At 41.2% G+C, this 18,467-nt stretch overlaps 1 protein-coding gene across 1 annotated transcript in view; it reads right to left on the reverse strand.

Annotated features, from left to right (window-relative positions):
- Positions 1-9,874: 9,874 nt before the first annotated feature.
- The window catches only part of KCNK9 (potassium two pore domain channel subfamily K member 9), an 84,687-nt gene continuing 76,094 nt past the window's right edge, over positions 9,875-18,467 (reverse strand). Inside the window, exon 2 of the mRNA XM_008505304.2 lies at positions 9,875-10,716. Within this exon, the coding sequence (XP_008503526.2) occupies positions 9,875-10,716 (842 nt within the window). The remainder of the gene's footprint in view (positions 10,717-18,467) is intronic.

Below are 18,467 nucleotides of genomic sequence, written 5' to 3' on the forward strand. Positions count from 1 at the left end.
GCCGTCCATACACCACTGGTAAGTCCACAGATGCACATTCAAAGAAGTACAAAAATGCACCAAAAAGTGTCAAGAGATCCAAAAGAGACAGAGCATCAGCACACACTCACAAACACACACAGACACACACGCTTCTGTCTGAGCAGGAAGGCTCAGTCTCCAAAGTAGGATTCACAATTGAATTTTCAACATGTATGTGTGTTTGAAAGAGATCCAAGAATTTCCATATAAACTCCTTAGGTCCCAAATTGAACACTTTTATCCCTGTTTCTCATTGATGAACAGTTTGTTGAAGTAAGAAATTGCACCTTGAAGAGACAGTATCCACATTCTTTTGGCCTACTGGAAACAAAGTTAAGCCTCCCCTCCCATTCCTCATTGACCTATCCAGCTCCAAATAACTTCCTTTGCCATCATTCCACTAAGATCAAAACTTTTAGTCAATACTCCTCAATGGCAACAAACAGCCACACAAATCTTAACAAGTCAAGGGAAAAGGAAAAAGAAGATGTTGGGGTTTTTTTCTTCCACAGTTCACTCCTGACCTTGCAGAAAAGGAACAGATGGATTATTGGTTGTAGAGCATATTATAGGAAATTTACATTCTGTAAAAGAAAGACATTAGGTTGGCATTCTAAAGAATGAGCCAGTCTCATAATATCTTCTCATTAGTTAGTTGTTAAAGGGTTTGTAGTAGACAGGGATCTTTCTGAAGCACACACTGGTTCTTTTTTCATCCAGGGTCATCCCAAAAGTATTTACACCCAAACTAACTTTGTGTGGATTGGACAAATTTGTTGAAGTCCAAAAGAGCAGTGCTCAGAGAGGCACCCAGAAAATGACTGAATAAAGCCAACTGCTACATTAATAGTTCTAAACCTGTTGTAACCTGGATGTTGTGATCCATCTCATGTTATGCAGGTTGTGTTCTTGTTCTCCAAGATGGGAATATTATTCTTGCACTAAAAACTTACACTGAAAGTATCTCCTAAAATGTAAATGCATCTGAGCAGTCAAAAAGGAGGTAAACTGGCATGAGAAGATCACTAACTTGTGTTGAGCATGCCAGATGTCTTGGTCAGTGAAGACCACATTGAGCTCTGCTGTACTGATCTTCCCAGGAGAATAAAAAGGGCACAGTACCAATGATGGAGATGAATTTCCTACTGCTGGCTCTCCATGCTGGGAATAGAAAAGCTAAGCTAAAAAGCATCAATGTGGCATCCATATTTTCTGAAAAATGTGTGTGACAGTAAGGAATTCTTCAAAGAAAAGACAAGTTACATGGAAAGATAACTCAACTGGGGCTTAGATGCTGAAGAACAGGAAAGGAATATACAGTGAAGTTAGAAAACCAACAACCACAACTGAATGTGCATTGCTAAGAGGATCTCACATGTGGTTTTGATCCCATGTGGCATTTGGCCAATCTTTTGGCAAAATGACAGCTGCCAGAGCAACCAGAAGAAATCTGAAGGTCACCATCACCATTCAGAAGGGGATCTCATATGAGGAGCTTCAAATCAGAGAGATCAGAGAAATGGGCTGGGGACTTTAAAGGAAACATTAGAAGAAATGGCTACAGAGCTATCTAAAGGCCCTACAACCAAAGTTCCTTGTCTTGGTTACTAATGAGAATGCTGCCCTGAGCTGTGCAAATTAGAAATCAGCCCTGTCCTCTATCATCCTCACCCAGAGTCCAAGAAGAAATTCATTCTTTTGCTCTGCCTTTTTAAATCTTGCTTAGAGAGGGTCTGGTAGAAGGATATGTCAGAGCATCAGTGTCCTCATCAATCCAGATTAGGATGCAGAAACTGAAGTGCATCTTCCCCACTCCCCATGTGGTCCAGCCATGTTTGGACACATATCCATCAACACTCCTTCCTAGAAGCATAATAAATCTCACAGCACAGCTAAGACACTTTGGCCATTTCATCAAATGAGTACTTGAGCCATTCCCTATCCTGAAACTCAGCCCCTTTCTCATCCATCTGCATCATCCCATCTCTCTAAGGCTCCACATTAGTTCTTTTCTCTACAGCTGAGACAAAATTCTGGCCCAAATTCTATCTCCACAAAGACATTTCAGCACTTAATTAGTTCAGTGGGAATTAAGAGCCCCACTGCTCTCAATATTGAATCTGAGCTGAAACCCTTTGCCAAGATACTTCCATGACCAGCTCCAGCCAACGTGCCAAGATGATGTTTGTCAATAGAACAGCCATGGCATGACCCCCATGTCAGCAGTGATATTACCAAACAGGCCTTTTGGAATTCGTTTTATAGATTTTTAATTTCAGACTCTGGGAGGCCAAAATCATTTACACTCTCTACTTCAGCTAATCTAATTAAATACTGTTATCAGATTAATTAGACTTTTAACAATAATTATGATTAAGGACCTGAATAGCCAAGCTGGAGGCAGAGCCACCAAATGTCACTTCTCTAAAGGTCAGTTTTGATTATGTAGAAACTGTCCAAACACAGTCAATGTGAAGAGGTTTCTTTGCTATATTTTGACCTCCTGAACCCAACAGAAGCAGCTCAGCATTTCTCATTCATTTCTGTGGCAAATTCTGGGGAGAAGCTATCAATGATGGGCAAGGATACCACAACCCAGGTCTTCCTGAGCCACAGTATGAATTTGCTGCAGGCAATAAGGATGGAGTAACTGATCTTGTCCAAGAAATAGTAGAGAGAAGATGTTTTTGAAAACATAATTTTCCCAGCTTCCTGTTTGACACCAACATTGGAAGGGTGGTCCCACCAAAGACAAGGTACTCCACTGTGAACCACTCTTCCCACAGCTCCTACCACTCCTGCTTAGGATGATGCTGGCAGGGACTGGCAAGCAGACTAAAGCCAGAAGACCCATGGCTCTTCCTTAATTTGAAGCTGTGCCACAGACCTCAGCAAGGAGCTACAGACAATGAGCCAAACCACTCTGTTTCTTTTCCTGCTCACATCATTCCTGCTGCCCTTTCTCCTGGTGGCCTTCTCCCAGACACTCCCACTCCCAAATTCTTCCTGCAGGCTAAAGGACTGCATCCCAGACAAGGGAGAAGTGGAACTCCCCCCTGCAGGTTTACACACTTTGCATTTCTTATTTGATTCCTTGCATTCCTTGTTTTTAATCAATCTGTAGATTTCTTTTGTCAGTACTAATTAGAGTGGGAGATTTCTTTCCCCAGGGTGCAGTTGTGTAGCAAAATGCTTTTCATTAAGAGATGAGGGGGGTGAGTACAGAGTGTGGTGATCTTGGGTCTGAACATCCACCTAGGAAATGGCAAGCTAATGTCTGGGTAGGAAAGGAGGGAGGGAATATGGAGAAAGATGAAGAGCTGCTTCTTGGGAAATGGATCTCTTTTCTAGCCTCAACTGTACTGCTCTGGATACAGCAATTACTGAAAGCTGCTCCGTAGACTAGAGAAACCCTGAATCAAAGCCAGGCCAGTGGTATCAGAATTCATGCATGAAGAAGATGCATTATAGAGCACAGTTTCAATTATTATATTTGCCAGCCCTGTGTACAAATTAGCCAGTTATGATAAATGTTATCATGCTGTTGTTTGCTCTGCATTTCTCAAAGTGAACTTAAAGGCAACACAGCCTGGAACTGTAGATATTAATTACCAATAAAATTGCAGCATTAACCTTTCTTTTTCCCTACACAAAATCTGTTGTGGCTGTTACTGTATGGCAGCACTCTTTAGATGGCCAGAAGCAAGGTGAAGGAGGGCTCTGAGATATTTTTTAATTACAAGATACACAGAAGGAGAGACAACTGAAGGCTAAAGGCTCCAGTTATAGTATTTCCAGCCTAAAATTAGCAGGGAGGTTAGGATGAATAGATTCCCTAATGCAAACTACAGTTGCATAAACGATAGAGATTACCTGTTGCCTTTAGATCTTTCTGCTCTTCATTAAGTGTAGGAAAAGTTGTTCATGGAAAGCACTAGTTGGAGATACCAATATTTTATCTAGCAGTAAATAGGAAAAGGCTCACAGCCCAGTGTCAGTAAAGGAATTTAAATCAGGACCCCTTGTGTCACAGCCAGATCAGTTAGGTAATCAGATTAAAAATCACTGGGAGAAAAAACATAGCTTTAGAGTGCTTTGATTTCTCTGTAGCTTCCCAGCTCACAGCAGTATAAAACCACCAGCTTCAGAAAACAGTCCAGCAAGAGTCAGCTCAGCAGCTGCAACATCCACCCAGGTTAAGTGCAAAGCCAGCCATAGATACTTTTTCCAGCATACAAGGAGAAACTCTGTGGAGCTCCCAGAGTGACAGGGATGCAAAAGCTTCAGTTTGAAGCTTTTTGTTGGACTTTCCCTCCCTAAGGAATACCAGTGTGTACATGACCTGGGAATCTGTGCAATGGGCAATGTAGTTTGACTGTGAATCAGACTGGGCCTCTTCAGGGGAAAAAAAAAAAAAAAAAAGTAATAATCACCAAGCAATTTCCAGTTAAATGAAAGACTTGGCCTATTCTGGACAAGCTTTAGTAAAGTGTCTGTTGGCTTTAGAGGAAGGTCCTATCTCTCCAGCCTTTAGAGAAGGAGCTTGCTTATATTCTACTGATCCATTGCACTTGGGAGCACCTGTAAAGGAAACAGCATCACTAATATAAGATATCACAGGGACCAGCACTGCTCAGGATCAGCTGACTGAATATAAACTTTTTTTTCAATGAAGACAACAGCAAAAGCCTGACTGGAGAAACACGAACCCCATGTCTTATCTGCATTAACCACTGAAACACTCTGTTGAAGACCTTCAATGGGAAGAGGACATATCCCAGACTGATTCTATCCAGACCAAAGCACAACAGATCTTCAGCATCACCACACAGGGATTTCAGCTGAAAACAACCCTTTTCCTGCTGTTGAGAACAATTTATTTATTTACATCTTTCTTTTGCCTCTGAGCTCAGATTAACTAGGGTAAGAGTCCCTGAGCACCTTCCACCTGTATTCAGTTTCTCCACATACAATTCCACTAGTCCATTTGTTTTGATTTTGGTTCATCCTTTTCATATGCTTTATATTGCTGAAGTTCCCAAAATAAGGTTTAATGTCAAAGTTAGATGACAGGCAGGTTAGTCAGAAAGGCAGTATTTCCTTTTCAATTCTGCAAGTGTTATGCACTTCTAGTTAATGAAAGTAGTGGAGGTGTGATTGTCGTTGTAATTTGGGCAATATTCCAATCATTAATATAATCATTAATAGTGTTTTGTTGATACATGCATCAAAAATCCCTGAACATGGTGTAATGGAAACACTTCAACACATCTCTCTGGCCTTGCTTCCTCATAAAGTTTCTAAATTACTGTCTTAATTAGCTGCTAATATTAACAGGATTATTACAGAAAGCTAAATTAAGTTATAAACTTCAAATGAAAACTGTGTCCACACCAGCTCTTGCCCTCTGGTCTTCACAATCTAAATCTTTCTGGAACGTTTTCATTCTCCATCTTGGGTCATTGAATGCTCTTTTTAAAGTTTTTATCAACAAATTATGCCTTTTTTTCATAACAAAATCTTTCAAATCTGTCAGAGAAAACGAGAAATTACCTTGCTCAGGTTTGATTCACAATAATGTTGATTACTGCCCTGGTATTTCTTTGATTGAAGCACTAGGAACTACCAAGACAATCTACTGTAGATTAACTTGGTCACTTCCCTCTTTTCTTCTTTTTAATGTTGTGGATTTTGTGCTTATGACCTGTTTTAAGGGAGTCCAACCAAAAGTCTGTTGTTGAAGGTCACTGCACACCTTCTCCATTCATTAACAGCCAAGAAGCTGTCTTGGACACTTGGAGTAATATCCAAACATCTCTTCTACCTTACGTTGTACTGAAGACAAAGCAGAGTGGTGCCTGCATTGTTCTATGAATTTTCCTCTTTCATTTCCATATCACAGCATGCTCAGTCAAAGCTATTTTGGTGCTTCACTGATCAAACTGGTTTTTTGGTTTTTTTTTTTCTCTGTTTGATGATGATGTGAAATATGATAGGATAATAGGGTTGTTATGTAATCAAAGTTGACAGCAGGGAGTAAATTTGCGGGGGTTTTTTGATGAAGAGCATGTTCATGTGACATAAATAGACTAATCTGATTTATTATTATTATTTCTAATGCTTAATAATAGGGAAGGGCAGGGGAATTGAGACTCTGGGGAACCTGCAGAGTGGTAGCAGATGTCTGTGTGCTACAGAAACACGGGTTACATATTTTGAGTATTAGGATGTCATGTCACAAGCAGCATCACTACTACCTGCTTCTATATGAACTTCAAAAGAGCTGGTAGCAAGCAGGACAGATTGAGCTGAAGGAAATAATGTCTTAAGCAGAATAAAACTAACAATATACTAAAGAAAAGCAGTGTCATGGGAGGAGAGGCAGTATTAATGTAGGACAATAAGAAGTCAGCCACAGAGAAGACGAAAATGAGCTCACCTTTCACTGACTGACTTTTCATGTGTAACTGAAAAGCTGGGATTAACTTTGGACAAAAGGTTCCCTTTCACAACACTGCCTGTTCCAATTCCAGACAGCCCAAGCCATTACTCACTCCTCAGTCAAGAACTAAAAAAACAAGAAAAGGTAGAAGCAGAATATTTGCCTGGTGTACTGATGGGTGCACGCTGAGGGTTTTTGTGTCTGTGGCTGCTCACAAAGCAAAGTCCTGCAAGAGCTCCTGCAAATTTCTGAACATGTGCAGGCTGGCAAAGGAAATATCTTGTGCCTCTAAAATCTCACATATAACAAAAATATAGATTGGACGGAATTGCAGGTTTTTCAGGCAGAAAATAAACATATTTTAAAATGCTAAGGAATGCAGATTCCAGCAAAACACTTCCCACATACACAGTTTTTAGACTTAAAAGTATCACTATGGCCAGTTACTTTGGCTCCTTCAGAAGAGCATAGATAGATTGCTTCAACTGCATCCATAAACTCTGAGCTAAAGCAGAGATTTGGTAAAGCCATTGAGTTTAAATGCAGAGACACAATATGGCAGATAAACCATGACATGCTGAGATTAGTTGCTCCCCTGGTTAGATACCCCATGTATTAAAATATTTTCTTAATTTATAGTTCCAGAGGGAAGATGCAGTAACAAATCAGCTACAGTATGTAAAAGCTTTGAATTTCTGGAGTTTAACATGATTTATATGATATTTAAAGATTATTTTTATATGAACCATAATTTTCCACTTTTCTTAAAGGGAATATAATGGCAAATACTAATCAATGTTTTATACAATGTAACCTTTTTCATCAAACTGTTTAATTTTTTTTCTAGAATTCCTGTTAAAAAGTTCTCCTTTGCTAGACAGGCAGAATTTCACTTGAGTTCTGTAAAAGCCCAAACTTGTCCTGCTTTTCTCCAGTGTCAAACATACCCAGCAGCTGCACATAATATAGGTGTGCATATCCCAGGCATACTTTTTCTTATCTTCTTAGCAGGAAAAGAAACCTACATTTATTTGCACTTCTGGGATGCCACAAGCAAAGGGCAGGAAAGTGAATTTGGACATTAGTGTGCTCCCTGTGGGATACACTCATGGAAAGCAGCTTCTAGATGGCAGCCACTGAGGTGGTTTAACACATTCTGGAACTATTTTTCTAGGTGTTCTTGTTCCAATACTTCTGCCCTCAGCATTTGCCTTAGGACATAGTACCAGCACATCCTTAATGCATCCAGCATGCTCCCCTGCTGTGCTGGAGGATGTTATCCCCACATTAGACTGAAAAATTCCATCCTCATCCATCCTTATTAAGTGTCCTGAATTATTTCTGCTCTAATCTTAATGGAGGTTTTCATGCCAAAGCAGTTTATAATCCCAAAGGAATCTGCATAGGGGAGTCAAAGTCATGGATACTCACTTTTCATTTATTGTTGAAACACAGATATGGAAATTAGGAGAACATGAACATATTGATACAGCTAATAATTTAAAGCCAGGGAGAAGAGAACAGAGGAGGAATGATATTCCTTATTTCTCCCTATTAAAGCTTTTTATAGATGCCCCTTTGAAAGGATATCAACATCCATCAGCACACAGAGCTCAGAGCTGGAGCTTGTACAAAAAACACACCATTGAGTTTAAGGGGAAAAAAAAAAAAAAGGATTATTGCTTTTACACTGAGAGCACAAAATGGCAGAATCAGATGGAGGAGATTAGTGCCAAAAAAAGACAGGGTTTGTATGGCAAGTTAACACGGAAGGCAGTTTAAAAGATAGGATTAAATGAGAGACAAAGGTGCAGCTTTATAGAACTCTCAGTCCTACCCTTGTCAAATCAAAGATAAATCTCCCAAAAGCACTAAATCCCATGTAATCATTGCAAATTCCTATTGTCTTGAAAGGGAGCTGGATTAGGCCTCTAATGCAGTTCTCTAAAGTCTGTTTGGTTCAGATGTACAACTGAGAGATGGACACTCTCCAAGGAACAACTCTACAACGTGGTCTCCACAGCCTCCACTACAACTTGCCCACACAAATCACCCCCAAACTGGAGTAAAACTGCTTTTGCCCACCAATGCTAAATGCATTTTGCCTTTCTGCCTATCAAAAAAAGCAATATCACAGCTAATCTCACAAGTTCCCAGTGAGCCAAACACAAGATACTGTCCCTTGAATTCTTCCTGAGACCAACAAAGGCTTTCCATTATTTACAAATCAAAAGCATTTAGAGACAATCATCTTTATTTTTTTATTTAAAACAAGGAATGCTCTGCCACTATTATATAAGAAAAAAATATACATCCACCTATTTATACCCATCCTAATCCAAGCATTCCAAAAAATAGAATTCTTATTCATGCAGGTAATTGCTGCACAAAATAATAATAATAATAATAATAATAATAATAATAATAATAATAATAATAATAATTTTATAAATAAAATTAAAATAACAAAATACACTCTTTCGTTCCAACAATTTTCCCAATTTCTCTTAAAATTCCACTTTCAAATTGTTGGAACACTGAAAATGAGAAAAGTAAAAATGGTTAAATCAATTGGATTATTTGCTTTTGATTACTGATTCCATTGTTAGTTTTTTCTTGTGTTTTTATTACGCATACCAGTTTTACAAAGTGCATGCTTGATTTTATTTTTTAAATTTTGAACTGGCAAGCTAAAATGATCCATCTTTTCCTGCCTTTTTATTATTTTTTTTCCTTTTTTTTTTTTTTTTTGTAATGTTAATACAATCTAAAATCTAGCATTAAAAAATTCACCATGGTACACCTGGTATATTGACTGCTTATGGCGCATGCTCGTCTTGGCAAAAAAAAGAAACTGGCTCCCCTTCCCCCCCTTCCCCCTCCCTTGTTTTTTTGGAAGCAATCAAAAAGTTAAAAGCAGGCTGGAACACAATTGCTTCGAGGGAAAAAAACCCAAAAAATAAAATAAAATAATACCTGATGCTGTAATTTTTGTCACATGGCACTAGTTGAGGAACGGCACACTCGCAGGCAGCCTCTCACACCCAACACACACCCAAGCACGCACGCCCGTGAGGAAAAAGAGTTTATTAGGTCAGGAGTGCCAGTGGCACATGAAGGCTCCCAGCTGTGTGTGCAACTTTGGATTTGGTACCCACTTCACGTCACCTTGAATCCTCTGACATCCACCGAGGGGGTAATGTAAGGCATACTTTGCTGGAACGGCAAGAATCCATGCTTCATGCTCGAGAGCTGAGTCTCAGAGGAGGGCTGACTTTCTCTGCTCCCTTTGGCCTCGCTCTGTCTCACTCAAGGAAGGAAAGGAAAAAAAAAACCAAAAAAACAAAAAAACCCAACCCCACGGAGAAGTACTGGGGGGAAAACAAGGAAAGCAAAAGAAGACAAATCCCTTTAAATGGACTTTCGCCTTCTCATCAGCCTGTGGTTATCTGTAAAGCTGTGCAACCCAGGTGAGATGGAGCTGACGGGAGATGGGAAAAGGCTGTTTTTCAATGTGCTTGGCGAGATCTCCTCTATCTTGTAAGAGATGGAGTGAAAGTACTGGGGGTTCAGCTTCGAGCTGAAGGAATTTTGGTGGGACACCACCCGGCTGGTGTACTCGTGGGACCTGTAACACATGCAGGAACAAACTGACTGGAGGTCTGTTACTTCGGCCTTGTACCGTGGCCGACCGTGCTGGGAGTCCTCTTGGATGTGGATAATCATGCTGTTGCGGTTCCCTGCCAGGGATGCCCTTTCCTCAGCATCCCGCCTCTCGTCCTCGCTGTTCATGGTTAAGAACCTGAGAACAACCAGATTTAGAAATGCCCCAATGACTGTCAACCCCACTAGAATGTACATAAAGCTAAAAGCCACGTAGAGAGGCTTCTTTTGAAGGGCCCCTTTGGTCTGCAGGGCCACGTAGTCTCCAAACCCTATCGTAGTCAATGTTATAAAGCAGTAATAGTAAGCATGGAAGAAGCTCCACTCTTCATACTGGGAAAAGGCTGCTGCTCCAATGCAGAGTGTTCCCATGCAGGAGAAGAAACCCACAGTGACCATGTTTTCCATGGAGACCTCGGTGCTCCTCATCCCACAGCACTTTTTGATGCGTTTCAGGAGGTACTTGACAAAGGTGTTCATGCGCTCACCCAAGCTCTGGAACATGACGAGTGTCAGTGGGATTCCTAGGACTGCATAGAACATGCAGAAGGCCTTCCCTGCATCCGTCCCTGGGGCAGCGTGTCCATAACCTGGGAGAGGGAATGAAAAAACAGGAAAGTCAGCAAGGCAGGTAGGTGATGACCACAGCTCCCCCTCCATGCAAGCCACATGAATCACACAGATTCTGATGCTGCAGCCTGACCCCAGGTTACAGGAACACTGCAGACACACAGTCTTCCTATCTCCTTGTCCAAGTCCTACATCTGAAGTAAGTAAGACACAGAGGAACCAAGTGTACACACAGGAGTGGGAAAGTTGAAAAAAACCTGGCAATCCATCTGAACTCAAACAACTGCACAGACTCCTCAACACGATTATCACATTCATTCACTAAAAAAATTTCACATCCCTCCTGCATCACATGCAATAGTGGAGACTTGGGGGATACATTGATTTTTCCACAGTATTTTTCAGAAGAGTTTGTGTTGCCCTGTTCTAAAACCAGAGAACTCTGAGGGCATGCAGATTTTGTCTCCTAGCAATATAGAGTTAACAACATTGATAGATGCACCAACCAAAAAATTCCTTTCCAAATACTTTCTTTCTGAACAAACCTTTCTCTTAGACACCCTCTGAAAGACACTAACTGCTGGAACACCACAGGGATTTAAGCACTTAAGTCTTGCTCTATCTTTAATTATTGAAGGCTAAACAACTTACCAGTTTCTTTCATAGTTTTTACAGATTATAAAGCTGGTTTGGCAAAGGCAATTTTGCCAGGGTATTGAACTAATCAAAGTCAGAGGATGTAGTATGTTTCACAGCATAGTTCACAGACACTAAAATCATGGCTAAACCTTTACTCAAAATCAAATCATAGTGTGTGTAAGGTGTCTGTTTTGAAATTATAATTTCACTTTTCCACATCAAACTGCTTGCATTTTTTACAGCTATGAGTCTAAGTGATAGTATTGAAGTCTCCAAAATGGGATGGGGTAATGGGTGTGCACTGACCACAATGGGTGCCACTATCTAGACTCACCTCAAGTCAATGAATTGAAATATACACTTCCCAAGTGGAGTTTATCTAATCTCCACCTAGGTGTCTAAAACAGGTCAGTTACTTGTTCCCAAGAGACACCTATTTCCCTAAAGTCATGACACAGATCTCAGGGCAAAACACAGTTCAAGATTAATATACCTAACTTATGGTATCTACATGTGTGCTAGGTGTCCAACCTCCCATTATAACGTCAACGAAGATCTAATAAAAGCAGCCAGTAGTGAGTTACTCAGCTGACCATCCCAAATCTACCTTATGGTGGGGTTAATGACAGTAGTGATGACTGTTCCACTGCCTCTATCCATCAGGTCCTCATCAGACTGACTTGACATCTGTTGGCTACAGAAGATTTTAGGTACCTGCTGCACAGGTAGACAACTACATGCAAACATCTGAATGCAGGCATCTTAATCATGAGAAGAGTTCCACCTTGCTTGACTATCTCTTCTGTAGATGTCTGCACCGTCTGGACACAGAGGGTTTAAAAAAGCTTTCCAGAAAGAGGCATCTAGCATCATCTGAGACCCCTGAGATACCAGGATATCCACAGAGGGCTGGCAGATGAAACACAGGGCATAGAGCAGACCCATACTCTTACAGAAGATCAGAAGCTGGAAGCAAGACAGTACCTAAGATGGTTCTGAGGTAGATCAGAAGAGCACGAGCATTCTTTGCAGACCATTCCTGTTGTACTGCCTCAGCTTGCCCATCACATTTAGACTCAGGTTATGGACCTGCTGCTCTGAATTAAAATTTTTCTTAACCTGTTGACACTGTTCACCACCTCAACCTCCTGTGGAAATAGATTCCAGAAGTTCACTATCTGCTGTGTTAAAAGGTAATATACAATTTCAAGCAGATCTCCTTGTTTCAGCTAAAGCCCACTACCTCTATTATTAAAGTTCTATGTCTAGGTTACCCATCACCTGCATGACTTCTCCCTTCTGACAGCTCCTTACTTTAGGTGACCCTACCCTGGCAGGGGGGTTGGACTCAATGGTCTCTCAAGGTCCCTTCCAACCCCTGACATTCTGTGATTCTGTGACTTCAGCTAAACTTGTCTTGACCTCTGCCCTCAGTTGTCTCTCCTGTCTGAACTGGAGCCACAACCTTTTTAGGTCCTATAACAGAAATCACATTCCTTTGAACATTTCAGTGTCTTTCTCTGGACCCTCTCTAGCTGTACCAAATCATTTTGAGTTGCAGAGACCAGAACTCTGCATAGCCCTCAGGACATGCATGCACCAGAGTATGCAGCTTTACTAGAAAAAAAAATATGAATATGAGGCAACCTTCAAAATGAAAAACAACAGCAGGCAGCAAAATAAAATGAGAAAACTAGCAAGAATGCCTTCCAAAAAGCAACAGGTATTTCCTAGGCTCAGTTGCTAATTGTTGGCAGATGGATGGGATGCAAAAACCAGTTTACAAAAGAAGCACATAACTCAAAATAGAAAGTTCTTCTCAGGTTACAAAACAAAGAGATCCTCCTGAGGTACTGGGCCAGGTAGCCTGTTAATCATAAAAAGCCATTTCCAAATTACCTGGAAAGGGAAGTGTCTTCAACAGATTGATGCTGGGTTTGTTCCACCTGACTGTCCCTCAATAAAGGCTGTAATTGCCTCTCATTACTAAGATCAGCTTTTGAACTACGGGGGTGTTAATTAAACCAGGGACATCTTTCCATTTTATAGCTTTAGTTACAGCTGATAAAGAGAAGGGAAGCTTCAGAAAATCTGATTTTCCAGATGGTTGCAGAAATGGCAGTTGGTGGAAACAGCTTTCACTTTGGGTTCTAAAGAAAATGGGTGGGGTGAAAAAAGATTTCTTTTGATATCACTATATCCCTCTCACTAAAGATATCCACAGAGATGGTTTAGGGAGATTAAAAAACATTACTGTTATATGCTTACACACTATATCACAACTGAGTTTCTAAGATTTGTCACAGACTTTGTAGTTAATTTGAGGCTCACAGCTCTTCCATAAGACAGGAATATATCCCTACCTCTGTTTTTAACAGGCAGGAAAGCACAGGCTTTGGCAGGCTGTAATTTTTCTGCAGTTCACATCAGTAGACAGAATATCCAGAAATTCTAATTCCATTCTGTCCCATGTCATACCCACTTTCCGCAATATCAGATAAATGTCTTTTACTGCACTTTACACATTTTTCCATGGGGTAAAAAAAGGATTTTATTCATAAAGCTGGAATAAGACTTTAAAAATAGATTCCTGTATAGGGGATGTATTTCTGCAGTACAACATGGCTTTCAGGACTAGGCACCTTAGTCATTGCCTTCAGCACTCTGAAATGAGGGGTTTCAAAATACACCAAGGAAAGATTTTAACTCTCCCATTACTTCAGCATTACAGAAAATATCCAGTAATACCCAGAGCAATGCATGAAAAGAAAATTCCAGCCCTGAATGTTCTCTGAAATTCAGTAAATCTCAAATTTAAAACAAACCACTGTCTTCCTAACTTCAGAGACTGCCTCTGGGAAATATGTGAAGGTCAGCAATAGCCAGAGGAAGAGGGGCACAGAGATCATTAATGCCAGGAAATAGCCTTCCACAGTGCTCAGGCTCCAATTAGTTGGGTCTTACTTGTGTCAAGTAAAGGCAGAAGCAGAAGCAAGTGCCTTGGTAGAAGACTTCAGCTACCAAAACCCAGCCTAACCTGAATGTCACTGCCCTTTGCCAGAGTATAAAGAGATGAATCTGTGTGAACCATAAGGAACACAAGGCATAAAGAGGAATAAAGGAATAAATAGAAGAATGAAAGGTTATGTAAGCTATGGACATTTTTCTCTCTTAGAAGGTGAGGAAGCAAGATAAAACAGAAGATCTTAAACTTATATATAGCGAATGTACCCCTTGACAAGCCATGGGGCTGACATATCAGTGGGAAGGATATAGAAGCTTCACTGGACCACATCTATGCTACCTACACTACTTTAGTATCCTAACCAGTTTGTTGTGGTCCCTTAATACATCAATATGACCACAGCAGGCAGGTTTGTCTGACATTCAGTGAGATACACTTCGAGTGATCAAGGGCAGTCTAAATAATTTTCACTTTGATTACTACACTCTCTCTCTTTGATAATACTTCCCAGATGCTTAAGCTTTTAAGACAGAGCTCATCTGGATTGGCACCAAAACCAGTTTGGCATGAAGAAATGTCATGTCTCTGAGTGTTGCTCCAATTCTGGACTTTTCAAAAGTATTAAGCATATCCATGTTCTAGCTTTAGGTGAGTGAAAGATGATGTTTCTTTCGCAGACACTGAGAAATAGGAATTATTTACAAAATTCATGTTCTCTCACCGTCAAGAAGTATCTTCTACCCAGCAAGTATAGTTAGTTGGCAAACAGGATGATATTGTATAAGTAAAAAACTTTTCTAATTAGCAAAATTTTCTACCTGGCTACCTGTACCTGTGCAAAGCATTCAACACTGTCCTGCACAACATTCTGATCTCCTCCAATGCATCACAAAAGCCACCTCCTCCTGGAAGGGCTGGGTTACAGACATCAAGCAGAACTGCAGGGAGGTAGAGGCAAGGGAGGCAAAGGGTCATAAGGGCTGATGCCAAAGGAGTAGTACTCTGTAGAAGTCTTCCCTGCCTTGGATTTTTCCAGGCTTTGTTCATTCTTCAGGGAAAAACTCTCAAAGACCATGTGCATCTATATGTAACTCTAGGAAAAAAAGGGACTACTATTTACTTGTTTGCCAGAGTGTAGCTATTAAAGTCTGGGGAAAACCCACTCAGCCTCCTTCAAAGCTTATTTTTCCATGGTGTATTTGAGATGAGACACAGAGATAAACTCCTCACGACAATCTATGTGAGGACCATTTGGGAGGACAACTCAAAAAGCTTTTTCTTTCTTCTGAAGGGACATAGTGCTGCCCCACAGGCTCACCATAGTGTGCAGCTGAACACAGTGTATAGCTACCCCAAATCTAACTGACCACAAGCAGATGGCTGGGGAAGAGTGTAGAAATGAGTATATTTATATGTGACATTTCCCCCAAGTTTTCATGTAATCAGCTTCATCCCTTCATCAGGAATTTCTGAAGCCAGATGTGGTTTCACTGGCTTTAGTAGCACATAATAGGTTTTTTCTCCATAAGCTTGGCCACTATCCCTTGAAGGCACATAAACTTTTAGCACTTGCAGCATCCTGTGGCAAGAAGGTCCATGGGCTCTTTTAAAAAAATTACCATCACTTCTTTACTTTTCTCTCATTACTGTCATCTGATGTCCTCACTTCCTCTATGGAAAAGACCAGGAACAATCATTCCCTGTTTCCCTTCTTTGTGTTGCTCATGATTTTATGGACATGTTATCAACAAAAATGCTGTGCCTGCATTCAGGCCCCAAGCAAGTATCTTTGGCACCATATGGCCTCACGTGGACAGACCAGCTTGCTTTGATCTACATCAGTGATCTTTGTGCCACACTCAGCTGCAGGGTTCAGACAGGCCCATAAAGTCTGTCTTATCCTCCAACACAAATTCTCTTGAATAACATTTTTCTTCTAGGGCAAAAAGTGTCTCAATAAACAATTTAATTCTATTACAATGATGCAGACTGCCCAGAATAAGTAAATCCATAACAAAAAAACCCCACACATGGGAAAACCCCCTGAATACTACATAGTGACCACCTCCTATACTGCAAGGCAGTATCTACTGTAGCAAACTAAACTGGAGCAAGGGATGGATTCCACCAGTCCATGATTATACATATTCTTAAATCATTTGCACAGTTCCAATTGTGGCTTTAGAATCATAGAATGGTTTGGGTTGGAAGGGACCTTAAAGATCATCCAGTACCAACACCTCCCGCTAGACCAGGTTGCTCCAATCTTGTCCTTGAATGCTTACAGGGAGGAGACATCAACAGCTCCTCTGGGAAACCTGTGCTAGCACTTCAGCACCCTCATAGTGAAGAACTTCTTCCTAATATCTACTCTGCATCTCCCCTTTCAGCTTGAAACCATTCCCCCTTAGCCTATCACACCATAACTTTACAAAAAGTCCATCCCCAGCTTTCTTGTATACCCTTTAGGTAATGGAAGGTGCTCTAAGGTCTCCACAGAGCCATCTCTTCAGGCAGAACCACCCCAGCTCTCTCAGCCTGTATGCAATGGAGCACCACATCAGAGGTGTTCCAGCCCTCTGATTATCTTCATGGCCCTACCCTGGACCAACCAGCACTGTCCTATGCCTTGTCCACCTATGAAAGTTAACACTAGCCAAGGACCACTGCAGCTAAGGACCACTCTGAGTGTTGTTACTGGCATTCTCCATGCCACGTCTGATGCCCTTTTCATGTCTTATACAGGTCCTGCTCTACTTAAGTGGAAGAGGTGGAGCATGTGTGACATGAAGCAAAGGGTGTTTGGGCTCTGTTAGAGACTGAGAGAGATTTTTCTCCAGATGTGCATTGGTACCAGGTCAAAAATATGGTCACTATTAAAAATAAAAATTACACATGGCACTGGAAAGTTATTTATAGGTTGTGTCCAGGCCAGCGTGGAGCTGCAGAGTGGCAAAGCCTCATTCACATTCAATATACAAGAGGTTTAAGATGTCTTGAATATCGAAACAACTGTGTTATTCATGAGAGACTCTTTGTTTCTCTCAGGAGTAGGTTTCTCCCCTCCCATTCATCATCCCTGTGATGGACATTTAGGCCTGGTTGCATCAGACAACTTCTGGAAAGAAATTAACTACTCCATCCTGTGACTCAAACCTCTCTTACTCATGCTGGTGGCAGCCCTGGCCATGAGATAATGAAAAGAAGATAACAGCACCTGTTCCTGAGATGAGCAAGCATAATTCAGATTAAAACATCTTCCTGATGTCACACACTTCACTTCAGAGGTTCATTGACGTCAGAGAGACTGCCACAAAGAACCGGCAGGCACAGGCACTGCGCTGGATCTTCTGCTCAAGCTTTCAGCAAAGAGAAGAAACAACGTGGCCTTCGCCAAGCAGATGAAAGAGTTTTCAGTACGGGATCAGGGAGATACTTCATCTAACTGGTAGTAACTCATTTACCAGGACAAAAGCATTCCCCTGTAAGGAAATCAAGAGCACAACACGGTTGCTATTGTGCCTCCTGGCACACTGACCACAGCATCACTGACCACTGCCTCTTCTCTCTCCCAGATGTCTGGGTTCTCCATTAATCCTGCTGCCTTTCTCCCCAGACATCTCCAGCACTCCCTTTTTATTTCATTCCCTCGTTATTCAAACTCACTGCAGGACACACTGACTGAATGATTTCTCTTTGCACAGATTCCCTTTCTATCCTCAAAGACGTCGTCCCCTTCCATCCTTAAGAGATGGTCTCCAGTGTCAGCTGAGAGCATGGCACAGTGCTAAAGGAACAGATAGTGATGAGGGCTGAGATCACCCTAAGTTGTGACAACAAGGACAGTGTGAAAGAAAGAAGGACATGCCAACACTCAGGTGTAGCCTCAAATCTGAAATCCCTCCACAAATTTGGCACAGCCTCTCGCCTTGGTTGGGCTATGACTGCTTCCACATCCTGGCTCTGGCAGAGGTAAGGCCATGCTACCTTGGAACTTAGACTCATTGCTTTGTATTGTATCGAGACCTGCAAAAAACCTGAGCAACAGGGGTGCAGGAGGCTTTCCTCACTTTATTTTCACCACTATGAACACAGAGATCTCTTCTTGGGCTTAGAACCCAGATTTTAAAATGTTCAAGGAAAACAGCTTCAGAAGTGGCTCTTACC

The sequence above is a fragment of the Calypte anna genome, chromosome 2 (genome assembly GCF_003957555.1).
Source record: "Calypte anna isolate BGI_N300 chromosome 2, bCalAnn1_v1.p, whole genome shotgun sequence".
NCBI lineage: Eukaryota > Metazoa > Chordata > Aves > Apodiformes > Trochilidae > Calypte > Calypte anna.